Source organism: Fukomys damarensis, unplaced genomic scaffold (genome assembly GCF_012274545.1).
Source record: "Fukomys damarensis isolate Sample0158 unplaced genomic scaffold, DMR_v1.0_HiC HiC_scaffold_8, whole genome shotgun sequence".
NCBI lineage: Eukaryota > Metazoa > Chordata > Mammalia > Rodentia > Bathyergidae > Fukomys > Fukomys damarensis.
In genome coordinates this window covers 5,377,080-5,391,011 of record NW_022900920.1, presented here as the reverse complement: position 1 = coordinate 5,391,011, position 13,932 = coordinate 5,377,080, and the positions used below count along the sequence as shown (strand labels likewise).

General features: G+C 45.3%; 1 protein-coding gene across 1 annotated transcript; it reads left to right on the top strand.

Annotated features, from left to right (window-relative positions):
* Positions 1-1,535: 1,535 nt before the first annotated feature.
* LOC104860263 (scavenger receptor cysteine-rich domain-containing protein SCART1-like) lies at positions 1,536-12,813 on the top strand. Its single transcript, XM_010621396.1, is given in 13 exon segments — positions 1,536-1,596; positions 1,918-2,244; positions 2,810-3,121; positions 3,674-3,988; positions 8,040-8,345; positions 8,714-9,031; positions 9,108-9,422; positions 9,499-9,813; positions 10,158-10,220; positions 10,298-10,645; positions 11,538-11,675; positions 12,053-12,217; positions 12,758-12,813. Coding segments are annotated over 13 exon segments (3,039 nt in total).
* Positions 12,814-13,932: the final 1,119 nt, after the last annotated feature.

The window sequence follows — 13,932 nt, the reverse complement described above, 5'->3', positions numbered from 1 at the left end:
ATTTAAAAGCATTACATCTATAAAATCCATTTCCATTTTAACCTATATTCTAGAGCATAAAAGTCATATTTGTAAATTATTTTAAATTTCAACAAGAAGTTCATATAATACCTTTCTTTAAACCAATTTAATAGGCATTTGCTTTAGACAGGGATGGTGGTGCTCACCTTCAATCTCTGCTACTGGGAAGGCTGGACAGGAGCATCACAAGCCGAAGCTGGCCTGGACAAGTTTTCTGGAAAAAAAAAAAGGGAGCTAGGCATGAAGCTCAGAGCTAAGTCCCTTGGTTCCATTTTTAAATCCCCTCAAAATAATAACAAAAATTAAAAAGATAAGAGTTGAGGATAGTGCTCAGTGGTAGACCCTCTAGCACCATGAACCAGGCACTGGGTTCAATCCCAAGTAACAGAATGAAAGAAAAAAAAGGAGGAAGCTTGCTGTCACTTATTAATTTGTGGACCTTTAGGGTACTGTATAAATAAGCTGGAAACATTGCTCTGGTATATGTACTGGAATAAAACAGCAAGGTCTTAGGGAGATAGTGCCCTGGTTACTTTCTCATGGCTGGGACAAAACACAAGTTCCTATCCACAAGTTAAATGAGAGTTTAATTTTTCCTCACAGGTTTTAGAAGTTTTAGTCTACAACTGTCTGGATCTAAGACAGGGTGGTAGAAGGGCATGACAGAGGAAAAACAATTCATGGAGTGGCAGGCCAGAAGCAGTAGCCCCAGAAATGAACATTTTAAATAATAGGGATTTATTAATTGAGAATAATAACATAATTGCATAATAGCATAGAGATGTGCCCAATTACAAAATTTATCACAGTGTAAATTGAAAGTTTTCCTATGTCATTTCCCTTTGGCAATCAAATTTTTATAGTAATTTCCCAACATATAAAACTTTTGTGTTATAATTTAATAGGTGAGTAATATCCCATTGTACAGATGTGTCTTAGTTGTTTAAAAAAACCTCATGTAATTGACTTGGACTTTTAGCTGCTTCCCAAGTGTTCATAGCCCCACAGTGTGCATCTTTTGTGATTGCTGGTGACGTGGCACATATTGTAAATATTTTAATCAAATTGCCAAGTCTGTCTGGCACACAGATTCAGAACATACAGATCCTGGAGAGACCCCAGATCTGCAGGCATACGCTACGTTGAGGCTGAGAAAGGCTGCCACTCTCCTACCCAGCCCTGGTATTGGAACCATAGACATCAGGGCTTTTTGTGGGGAAGTGGCTCCTGCTGCTTCTCACAGCTGGGTTTATATCAGGCCCCAGCTGCCGGAAGCCCAGCCTGGCCTCGGCACTTGCTGTTGGCACTGGCTCAGCTCAGAAGGGAGGTGGTGAGTGCCTGCTCAGTATGACAGGTGAGGACTCTGCTGTGGGGGGAGGTGATAAGATTGCTATGGGGCACCGTCTCAGAACAACGTCACTGCTTTGTTAGAGTCCACCTTCCATGTAGAGGCGGAGCATACCCTTCTCTGAGACTGTTAGACTTGCAAGCTACAACTATAAAGCACGGAAGGCATGGCGCTATCCTGTGTGGTGTTGTGGTGCCTGTTCCTGGCCTGTTGGACCCTCTTTCCAGGTAAATGTGTACTGCATCAACAGGGTCATGGTGATCAGGGACACGGCTGTGCAGTATGGCTTTTTTTGTGGGTGGTGGATCATGGATTGTACATCAATGGCCACACCTGGGTCTAATTTGTGCATAGTTTTTAAAATTTTCATTTTATTAAAGCAACTATTTTTAATGATAGGAAATACAAAGTATTAATGGTAGGGGAATTCTAGTAAGGTTGGGACTTGACATTAAAAAGAAGGGCAAGCTTTCTGATCCTATATCATTAGGAAACAAATCCCAGTGTCTTCTCCATACACCTTATCCTTTGTGTTCTTATCCTTTAAGGCCATGCTGGGGAGGAGTCCGTGAGTCTCCTGCATGGAGAAAGTCAATGTGAAGGCTTCCTGCATGTGCAGCACCATGGGGAGCAGGGCCTGGTGTGTGGGGACCACTGGGGCATGCAAGAGGCCTTGGTGATCTGCAGACAGCTCAACTGCAGAAGAGCACTATATACATCTCAACGAGTTTTGAGGCCCCAAGACATGAAGCCACCCTGGCTTTATGGTGTTCAGTGTCAGGGTGAGGAGGCCTCTCTCTGGCAGTGTACTCTGGGTGACTGGGGGCCCATCAATAGCTGCAAATGCCAGTGTGTGGTTGCTGTCATATGCTCAGGTAGGTTGGACAATGACTCCTGAACCGCCTCCCCCTTTTCCTGGGACCCCCTTTCTAATGATTGGGCTCCAGAGGCACTGACTCAAAGTCACAGGAGATGAGGAAGGGTTTGGCCCAGATATGAATGTCTAGTTTCCATGGGATTCTTGGGGTTCTGGGGTTCCCTCTTGCTGCAGAATGAGTCAGTAATTTTCCTTTTCTGTCCTGGATCTCAGTTCTTACTTTCTTGGACCCCATTCTCAGTGATGTTTAACAATGATCCCTTAGTTTCTGAATCAGTTGCCAAAATGTGGTTCCTTTGTTGTCCTCAGGGTCAGCTCAGGAAATGCTTTGGGATGCCTCAATCCAGGCTCCCTGAAAGCTACCCTCTGTGCTGTGCACACCGTGAGCATGACACACAGTCCTGAGAGGAGGGACTCTGATACCCCAGATCTCCTGGGAACCAGAACAGGGTCAAGAAGTAAGCAGGGATGCTGAAGATGCCCTACTTTTAGGCTAAATCCAGCCTTGTGTGTGTGCCTTGGGCAAATATTCGCAAGACCCTCTTTGTCTTTTTTGCCATCAGGTAGTTCCTTGAGACAAGTTAGGCTGGGCGGAGGAGGTAGCCCTTGTGCTGGGACCCCCGAAGTATTCAACCCAGTCAGTGATATTCTGAGATGTGACTTGCAAAAGGAGGAGGCAGGTGTCTTGTGCAGAGAGCTGGAGTGTGGCACCGCCTTGCAGTGGTCCAGAGCCCACCATGGAGGACACCCTGGTGGCCAGGAGCAGAGGATGGTGACTTGTCAGGGGACTGAGACCAGCATTTTCTATTGCAAGCTCAACTTGAACTTCTTAAGGCAGTGTGATCTTCTGGCCTACACCGAGGTTGTGTGCAAAGGTAGGTTCACCCCACCCAGACCATGGACCCTTGTTTGTATATGAACAAAGATCAACACATCTGCTCATAGCACACAGGCAGTATTAAGCCACCTGTGTGGTGGCCGACATGATTGTGCTTTGCCAACAAGCAGTAGTGAAGGAGGCCCTGGAGTTCTCCTCTCTGGGAATTCTATGGTAGTGCTGTCTGTTCTCCTTGGGGGTTCCTGTCTAGCCTGTGCCCAGGTGGTGAGGGCCTCCTGTCTGGACAGTGGTATCTACCTCTGTCTGTGGTGTCCCAAGGGCCCAAGTCTCTCTGGAGGGTGAATGTTCTTTGTGGCAATCACTTTGGGGGGCCAGGTTGCAAGGATGATGGAGAGACCACTGTCAGGTTCGTTGTTTTGAAGACCCCAGATTTTTCTTGTGGGCTGGCCTCCTGGATCTGGGCCAAGCTAGGTGGTCCTGGGACCTCATGCTTCATTCCTCCATGTGGGACTGGATGGTGGGTTTTGGGGTCTTTCCATCCTTATGTCCTGTGTAGAGCTTGACCTGCCCTCTGATGCTCTGCCCCTAGGACATGTGGAGGCTCGGCTTGTTGGCAGTGAGGACCCCTGTGCTGGGCGCCTGGAAGTTAAGCGAGGTCTGACATGGGGCACAGTCTGTGATGTTGACTTGGACCTATCCACAGCCCACGTGGTGTGCCGGGAGCTGCAGTGTGGAGTGGCTGTGTCTACCCTTGGGACTGCCCACTTTGGCCAGGGCTCAGGGCCTGTATGGATGGAAGCCTTCCGCTGTGTGGGCAATGAGTCTCTGCTGTTCCACTGCCTGCGGGAGCCTGGGAGTCAGTGCATGCATGACCAGGATGCTGGGCTCAGGTGCTCTGGAGAGAGTGAGTCAAGTCACTGGCTCCAGTGGGTTCTGGGCTGTGGTGTTGTTCAGAGGCAGGAGACTCTGAGGGCACTGGGCTGGGATGATTTTTGGACAGTAGTTAGAGAGAGAGAACTCAGCCTGACATTCCCTCCTATTTCTGTTTTGCATATATTTACTCTATCTTCACAGAATGGAATATTCAGTGTACTTCCACGTCAGATATTGAGCTTGTGTCTTTGTTTCAGTCTTGTAAATTTTTAATGTATTATATGTAGCAGCCCCTTATTAACACTTGAATTGCAAATATTTTCTCCCATTATGTTTTTTGTTTTAATTTTTGAAAATATCTTTTGGCTGAGCGTGGTGGCACACCCCTGTAATCCCAGCATTCAGGAAGCTGAGGCAGGAGGATTGCTGTGAGTTTGAGACCAGCCTGGGCTACACAGTGAGTCAGTCTCAACTACATAGTGAGACCCTGTCTCAAACAAAGAAACAAACAAAAAACCAAAAAAGAAAATGTCTTTTGTACATGTAAGGGGTTAATTTTGATTAAGCACAACAGTCTTTTTCTTTTCTTTTAGTCCTTTCCATCTTGGTGTTGCATCTATAAATATAATTGCCAAGTCCACAGGAATGAGGCTTTATTTCTATGCTTTGTGCTAAGACTTTTGTCCCTTGAATGTGTGCCTAAGGTTCTGACATACTTTGAGTTAATTTTACACATGTTATATGGGATTTGGCAGCTGTCCACATGGAAGTGGATACCTAGTTTCACCAACACTGTTTGTTGAAGATATTGTTTCTTTCTCAAAGACTGATCAGGGCATTTAAAAAAACTACAACTATTAACCCATATTAATGGTATAAATTTATCAGGTTCACTGTGATATTTCTACAGATGCATATAGAAGGCACAGATCATGTCTAATCTTCCTACTTCTACCATTTCCTCTCTCCTCTCATTGTACATTCACTTACCTTCCTTTCCAGTCTCTTTCTATATTCAAGTCACTGATTTTTTTCATATTTTTAGTTTTGACATGAAAAAGAAAACCTATATTACTTTTCTTTCTGTCTGGATATTTTACTTAACATGATATCTTCTAGTTCTATCCATTTTCGTGCACATGGAAGGAATTGAATCTTCTTATGACAAACACATACACATATATAAATATAATACAAATATGTAAATATATATGTATATTACAGTCTGCCAAAAATATATAAACTTCAGGAAAATTCAAAATTTTCAAAACATTTTAATACTAAATTTATCAAGACATCCTGAGATTAATACAAGGTACCTTTGGCCTCTGCAGTTACAAGAGGTTCTCAAAGTGGTGGCTGTTAGCTTCTAGATATTTATCCATCAGTACGGTGAACTGCTGCTTGGGTAAACTCGGTCATTGAGGTTCCTGCATATGCATTTATGTGATAGGCCTTGATTCTCTTCTCTTTATGTTCTATGAAATCTGCTGCACTCTTGAGTTTTGTGTTTTTCATGATGCTACATATCATTTTTCCTTGTAGTATAAGTCTCCCTTAAGCATTTGTTGCAGATGTTTTGTGGTGTTGATGAAGTTTTCTGTTTTTGTTTTTCTTGGAAAGTTTTTTCTATGTTTCTGAAGTTAGCTTTGCTGGGTATAGTACTCTTGAGTGGCATTTTTTCTTCAAGATGTTGACTATGTTGTCCCATTTTTGTCTTTTCTCTAAGGTTTCTGATTATAAGCCTCTATCATTCTAATGCTGGCCTCCTCGTGTATGACTTGACAATTTCCCTTTGCTGTTTTTGGTAATGTATGTTTTCTTCTACTTTTGGCACTTTTCATCTAATTTGGCTCAAAGAAGTTTCTTTTGGATCCAACTCTTTAGGACCTTCAATTTCTCTGACCTTGATCGTAACTTTCCCAAGTCAGGAAAATTTCCAGCCATTATGTAATTGGTTATGTTTCCTTGTATTTTCCTACTTTTCTTCTTCCTAAGCATCCACCATGTGAAAGTTTACTTGTTTGATGTTGTCTCCTGAGGATTCATTAAGTGTACTCTGATAACATTCATTAAATTGTTTTCTTATTTCTATATTCATATTTTTTCAATGGATGTCTTTAAATTTTAAAATTTTTACTTCTATGTGACCATTTCTATAGTTGAGAGTCTCAAAAGTATTTTAAAATTTCATTTATTGAGTTGTTCAGCTCCAAGATTTTGATTGCTTCTTTTCCATGGTCTCTATGCTTTAGCTAAATTTCTCATTCATATCATGAATTACTTTCCTAATTTTGTTGAATTATCTGCCTGTATCACAAGTTCTCTTGAAGTTATTCCCCTGACTTATTTTTCAAGTAGTTTATATTTTTTGTCTTTGGTATCACTTTGTTTAAAGTTGCATTGTTTTGCAGGTGTCATGCTCTGATGTGTTTAATTTTCTTTAGTAATATTTTATAGTTTTTATTGTATAAGTATTTAATCATTTGTATTTAACTTATAACTAGATTATTTCAAGTAGATAATAAAAATTTAATAGTGATATAAAATAAGCATAAAAATCAATGGGCTTTAGTTTTAGATTTTAGAAAATAATATACATAATAAATTCATAATCTAAAATTTGAAAAATAAAACCTTAACTTGTAGCACTATCTGAACTATTTTTAATATTTTTGTTGCTATTATAAATGAAGTTATTTTCTTAATTTCATTTTTGGATTGTTAAACACTAATGTGTAGAAATATATTATTATCATCATATAACTTTTATCTATATATTTTTATTGTAATTGTAGAATTTATTGGTTGATTTTTCAGTATTTTCTAAATGTAAGATCATGTAATGTCATGATACACAGTGTATTATTATTATTATTTCTTTTCATAAAATTCTGTTTTTTTTTCATGAAATAAAAAACATCACGTTATCTCTAAACATAGTTTCACTTCATCTGTTCTAATTCAGATGCTTATTTTTTTTCTTCTTCTGTTTCTTAGCTGTTATTTCCAGTATAATGTGTTTTCTGACATTAGGGAAAAGATCTTCCGTCATTTTTTTTGGTTGTGGGGAACAGCATCTCATTATGTAGTTCAGGCTGGCTTTGAACTTATTATGGAGCTTAGGCTGGCCTCAAACTCACAAACTTCTTGGATGTGTAGAGTCAGGTATTTAATCAAATTTGGGATGTTTGTGTCATGGATTATTCAAATGTTGTTTCTAGCCTTCTTTCTCTTCTCGGACTCCTTTGATGGAAATGCTGGTTAGGTTGTGGATGTACCACAATTATTTTAGGCACTCTTCATTTTGAATCATCTCACTCTTTCTATCTTTACATTCATTCATTCTTCCTTATGTCTAATCACATTCCCTCTAGTATTCTCTCATATCCCTCTATAATGGTTTTTATTTTAGATATTGTACATTTCAGACAGAAATTCCATTTGTCTCTTTCTTATAGTTGTCTGCTTATTGGAATTCTAGTTGATGAAGTTTTTGCTATGCTGGCATTTTCTGAACCTTTGCCCATGATTTGTTGTAGCTCTTGTAGAAGAATTAACATAGCTGATTCAATGTTTTGTCCAAAAATTCTAATGCCTGGGATTCCTCACGAATAGCTTCTATTAAGCCATGCCTTAGTGTGTTTTACCTGCCTTGTCAATTTGAGCTTACCTAGATATTTAGAACATTGTACTGCAGGAACTACAGAGATCAGATTATCTGACATCTCAAGATTTTCTCTTGCTTTTTGATGGCTTGTTCAAGTAGCTTATCTAAACTCTTTTATGGAGATTCTTCTGCCTTGTCTCACTTTGTGTGTGGCCAGTACTAGGATCCCACCAGAGTTCTCCCGCATCTGTATTATGGCCAATTTCATTTTGATAGCTTAATCACTGCATTAGCTCAGGCATGGACATTGTAATTCCCTAACCTAATTTTCAATGATACCATGTTGCAAAGCTGCTCTCCTGTCTTCCGTTTGTATCTGTAGAAACTGGGTGTGTACTATGTAGAAGAAGTCTGACATGAGTGTCTCTGGGTTAGGCTTTCTTGGTCCTCACTGACTCTGCTTCTCCCCTAGAGTTCCGCCTGGTCAATGGCAGCAGCCCCTGTGAGGGCCGTGTGGAGCTTCAGGTGCAGGGGGCCTGGGCACCCCTCTGTGCCACCCACTGGGACTTAGCAGATGCCACCGTGCTGTGCCATCAGCTCAACTGTGGAAATGCAGTGGCCACACCACGAGGAGGCCATTTTGGGATTGGGGATGCTCCCATCTGGACAGATGTGTTTCACTGTGTGGGGACTGAGCTCCATTTGTTGAGCTGCCCATCCAGCACCCTGGGTGTGAAGCCCTGTGCCGAGGGAAATTCTGCTTCTGCCTTTTGCTCAGGTGGGTGAAAAGCATGCAGTGTATGAGCGCTGGGTGGCTAGATGGACTCAGGCACTGAGAGCTGAGCCATGGCAGAAGAGGAGGTTATTCAGGTAGAAAACCATTGGATCATATGTGAATGAATGAGTAGTTGGGTTAACATGATGCAGGCCAAACAGATAGGTCTACAGTTCAGGGTTATTTGGGGAGCAGAAAGAGAAGAAACAGAAAAGATATACATAAAATAAAGAGGGTTCAGAGAGAAGAGATGGGAGGACACTGATAGGTGGACAGCGAACTGCCTGCCAGTCAGTAGGAGCCTGAGAGCTCCTACCGGGAGTCGGGGAGTTTTCTGATGCTCCACAGTGGCTTCTCCTTGTCTCTCCCAGGTCTCTCCAGAGCCCTTAGGCTGAGGGATGGACAGAGTCGCTGCGATGGCCATGTGGAGGTCTCCCTGAACGGAGTGTGGGGCCGCATCCTGGATGACGCCTGGGACCTGCGTGCTGCCAGTGTTGTGTGTAGGCAGCTTGGGTGTGGAGAGGCCCTGAAAGCCTATGACTCCTCAGCCCCTCCTCAGGGTGCAGCTCCAGTGGGGCTGAGCCAGACATCCTGTGTGGGCTCGGAGACCCGCCTGACCCAGTGCAATATTTCAGTGTCCCCCTTGGTGCCTGTGGGGACCTTACAGGCTGCAGGTGTTGTGTGCTCTGGTGAGTGTGGGTCCCCCAGGCTTCCTCTGCCCTGACCTTCACAGACCTGGCAGGTCCTTACTCAGCCTCTTCTCAGGGAGCCTTCGGGTGCGGCTGGCTGGAGGTCCTGGCCGCTGTGCAGGGCGTGTGGAGGTGCTGTACAGAGGTGCATGGGGCACGGTGTGTGATGACGCCTGGGACCTGCAGGATGCCCATGTGGTCTGTGAGCAGCTGGGCTGTGGCCGCGCCCTCAGCACTACAGTGGCCGCACACTTTGGGATGGGATCGAGACCTATCTGGATGGATGAGCTTGGCTGCCTGGGCAATGAGTCTGCACTGTGGCAGTGCCCATCGCGGGGCTGGGGCCAGCACGACTGTGGGCACAAGGAGGATGCCGGGGTCTTCTGCTCAGGTTGGCGCAAGGTCCAGTGTCTTTTATGTCCCTATCCTCCCATCTCTTCCTCGCTAACTGGCCTCTCTGTCTGCAGAGTTCACGGATCTCAGGCTGCGGAATTATGGTCAGCCATGCACAGGGCGGCTGGAAGTTTTCTACAATGGGACTTGGGGTGGAGTCTGCCCTGCTCTGAATGCTGCCTCCTTGGGGATCCTGTGTGATCAGCTGGGCTGTGGTTCCCAAGGGCAGCTGCTGGCCAGGGCAGGGAGCTGGCCTTCTCCTGGAGCTTTCTGGCTGGCTTCCATTCAGTGCAGGCCCAGGCATGACAGGTCCCTGTGGCAGTGCCCTTCAGCACCCTGGGACCAGCATTCCTGCTCCAGCAGGGAAGAGGCCTGGGTCCTGTGTGCAGGTGAGCAGCAGGGCATGTGCAGGTGTCTGTGTGGGTGAGAGGGTGATCACAGGCATGAGGCTCAAAGCTGGGTATAGGACATTTGGAGTTCTCAGTCTCTGGTTCTTCCTGGGTTGGGGAATTAGGACAACTGTGCTCCTGGGCATCTTCTGAGGACATCAACAGGGAACCTGTGTGTGGATCCCTCAGCCTGTGTGCTTACCCTCCCTTGAACACAAACAGTTCTGTTCCTCCAGGAGTAGCTTGTTATGGAGACACAAAGACAAAGGGAAGAAAAAAAAATCCATGGAACGTGAAGCTGCTGAGCTTGCAAATACTGAGATAGAACCTATTTTCCCATGCAGAAAAGGCCCAAATTCCTGAGGATCCTGAGCAGACCCTTAGCTGCACACCCACCAGCTGCCCAGGTACCCTTCTTTGTATGTCCTGGTCTACTTGCCCAACTCAGTGGGGTTCCCAGAATAAGCACTTTCCTCTTTCCTAGAGGAGGGCACACTGCGCCTCCAAGGAGGCGATGACAACTGCTCTGGGCGTGTGGAGCTCTGGCATGCAGGCTCCTGGGGCACTGTGTGTGATGACTCCTGGGACCTGGCAGATGCAGAGGTTGTGTGTCGCCAGCTGGGCTGTGGCCAGGCCATGGATGCCACGCAGGGGGCTGCCTTTGGTCCCGGGTCAGGACCTGTGTGGCTGGATGAGGTGAGGTGCCGTGGAAGTGAGGCTTTCCTGTTGGGCTGTCACACAGAGCCACTGGGACAAGGAGACTGTGAACACAAGGAGGATGCAGGGGTGCACTGCTCCGGTGAGTAGGAGGGGAGTGGGGCACAGGGACAGTGTCTCTATGTGTCTGGTGCTTTCTGCTGAACCATGTCCCCTACACTGGGCCTTGCATGAGGTTCCACCTGCTGCTTCAAGCATAGTTTTCTCGCATCCCTGTCATGCTAAGCTTCAGCCACGTGGGATGGGACATTCCACTAGTTGTGGGAAGGTGAAAGCTATAGGTTACCATCCCCACCTCCCCTTCGGGGTTCTCAGGTCTACATTCTCCTGCTTGTGTTTCAGTATCAGGTAGGTGGCTCCATCTCACACTCACCGTCCTCCTGTCTCTCATTGCTCAGGGGGGCTGCAGAGTTTCTCAGCTCGTATCGGCCCTGTACCATGTGCCAGTCACTCTTCGCAGGTGTTTCCAGGACCATGGTGATGTACACAAATTGATGCCAATTGCTCTCCTCTCTGTCCATCTGAGTGGGAAATCCAGTGTGGGGATAGAGGTCCTGGGCTGAGGACAGTCATCTCTCAGGGGATTTCCTTCTGTGACTGAGGTTTGGTTCTAGTGCCCTGTGGCTTCTTGAACATTGTGGCTTTTTTCCAAGGTGGATCTGAGGACAGGGATAGTGAGAGCCATTAGAAGTGTTTCTGGGCACACACTGGGCCATCAGTCTAGGTCCTCCTACCTTAATCCTACTTGGATTAAGAAGCCTACATGGAATTTCCACCTGGGCCTTCCACTTGGTCCCACCCACCTGGGCTTGGTGTTTGGGCTGCTATTCCTTATAAAGTTAGCCCATATCTGGGAAAGCATCAGCCTGGGTGGGTAGCAAGGAGGCCTACCTCTCCTTTATGCTGCATCCTCTTCTTCAAAGGTTGAGGTTATCTAGGCCCAGAGTCACAGTGCCCTAGGTAGGCCAGGCACACAGGAGGCCCTCTCTTTCTCTATTTCCAAATAGCCCCTTTCCTGGCCTCTGAATCTGTTTCTGAAGTCTGGACTCTGCCGGAGATTGCCTGCCTGGTTCTTGGTTGCCTACTGGGCCTCATCTTCCTGGTCCTGGGTGTTAAGTGGAGCCGCAACAGAGCTGCCTACATGGGTACGTGGAAATGGCTGGGCATGGCCAGCAGATTCTCAAGAGGGTTGGTGGGCCCCCTTGTTCTGGTCACCCTATCAGCCACTGCTCATTGTCTCTCTGTATCGATGAGATGTTGAGGACCTGCACATCCTGGACTCAGGTGGTACTATGTTTCTTAGATGAGTTGCTTCTGGGCCACAAAGGGTCTTGGAAATAGAACATTGTGCTGTTATTCACATTTGGGGTTCTCAGGGGTGGTCTATATTGTGTGAGTGCTTAGCTCCACTGAGGGTAACTGCTCCCAGTGGGCTGATCCAGGGGAGCCAGGGCTCTCAGTGTGCATGACGGGCTTCAGGATATGGTGGGTGCTCCTTAAGATTCTCATTTGGCCTTTACAGGTTCTGGAATGTCAGAGCACCTGTCCTCAGAGTGTGTCTATGAAGACATTGAAGCAATTCCTATGGAGAATAAAGAAGAGAGGCCCTCAGTGTCTGGGAATCTCATGCTGGAGGAGGATTATGATGATGCTGAAGAGCCTGAGGAAAACTGTGAGGAGGAGACAGGTGAGGTCACTGCTGAGTCTTGCAGGTGTGCACCTATGCATGTTGGGGTTCAGCTCACTCTTCTTGTTCTACTGCTTCTACAAGGAGAGCTCTGCTTATGTTAGGGCTTGCATTTAAAAGACCTGACAGTTGTTTCTCTGTGTGTTTCCTTTATTGCCATCTCTGGTCTGGGGATTTCTGCTGCCTCCTCTTCCTCAAGAATGCACCTTAAACTCAGTCTTCTCATTGGCTAGTGTGGTGTTGGGAAGGTCTTTGTTTTTCCTTTGGGTTCTTTTTGTAATTGTCCAGTGTTCTTCCCAACACCTGGTTGATGATAAATTCCAGGAGATGCCTGGGGTGGGTTTGGGAGGCTCCAGCTGAGAAAAATTCTCATTGTTACCTGATCTATTTCATTCAATCCTTGTCTGTTTGTAACTGTGTTCCACAGTGGTTTCCAGAAGCTCAGTACTCCTGTGGTTCAGAGTAATCCGTGATAATCACAGCTCATGTCTTTCATTATACTCAGGTGTGGATCTTTGAAACATGGATGTTTAAAATTAGGTTTGGTTGGAAGATGGCAGCCATTCTTGGCCCAGTACCTCAGCATCCTGCGCTGACCATGGGGACCATGAGCATGTCTGGAGGATGGGACTAAACTGAGAGCCTGCCATCTGTCTTTCCCTCATTTTAAAAATGGATTGTGTTAAACATATTGTTAACTGACCTACTGATTCTTAGTCCCTCCCAGACAGCTTTAACAGGCTCCACCATAACCTTTCTTCTATTCTGTGTCTATTTCTCTGACTCACCTTAGACTCCTGTCTGGTATACTCTTTGTACATTTCCTTTCCAACCTCTTGCAGTTTTTCTTATGTGTGGGAGGGTTATTCACTGATAAAGTATTTGTGATAACCTTTCCTTCATTTGTGGGCAGTGCTTGTCCTTTTGTAGAAGATGACAGCACCTGAAACTCTGTCACAACTCTCCTGGTCTTGATCAACAAATCCCTGTTGCATATTGGAACACTTTTGTGCCCTGGAGGAACATAGATCTTCCTATTGTTATGTGGGGAATAGATATAAATGTTGGGGTAGGAATGCTTTAATATCTGCCTCCCTTGAGTTGCTTGGAGTTAAGTAGTCCACGGGAACATCCATGTCATATAGATCTCTATGGAGTCTAGGGCTGAGCCATGATGTCAGGACTTGGAAAGGGCTACGAAGCTTGTGATCAGGATGAATGAGTTTAGTTAAAATCTCAGAGTCTACAAGGGATTGTAATAGCAAGTCTGTTTGGAACTTTGCCTTTTTGTCTGCTTTCACCTCTGGCTAAGACCCCTACCTTCTTCCTGGTTGTGCTGCAGACCTCACCCACTCTTGCCTCTTCTCATTCCCCACGTTGATTGTCCTGTACCTGCATGGAAATGTCAGGCCTCTTTCTCTGGTAACATCTACTTATACTTTCCATAGCATGTCTATCCATTTATCTATCTTTTTATCGATGATTTAATGTTTGAGGTTGTTATGACTTGTATCTACACGTTCCCCCAACCTCATTTGCTCATAAGTGGGGCTTTGGTAGTGACTGGATCATGGGTGTGTGACAGTGGATTACTATACTGATTGGTTTAGCATAGTTCCAGAGTGGCAACCACCGATAGCTTGTAGCCTGCATGGATAAAGAAAGAAAATAGAAAAAGGGAGGGTGCTGCTGGCAGGCCATAGACTGCTTTTCTC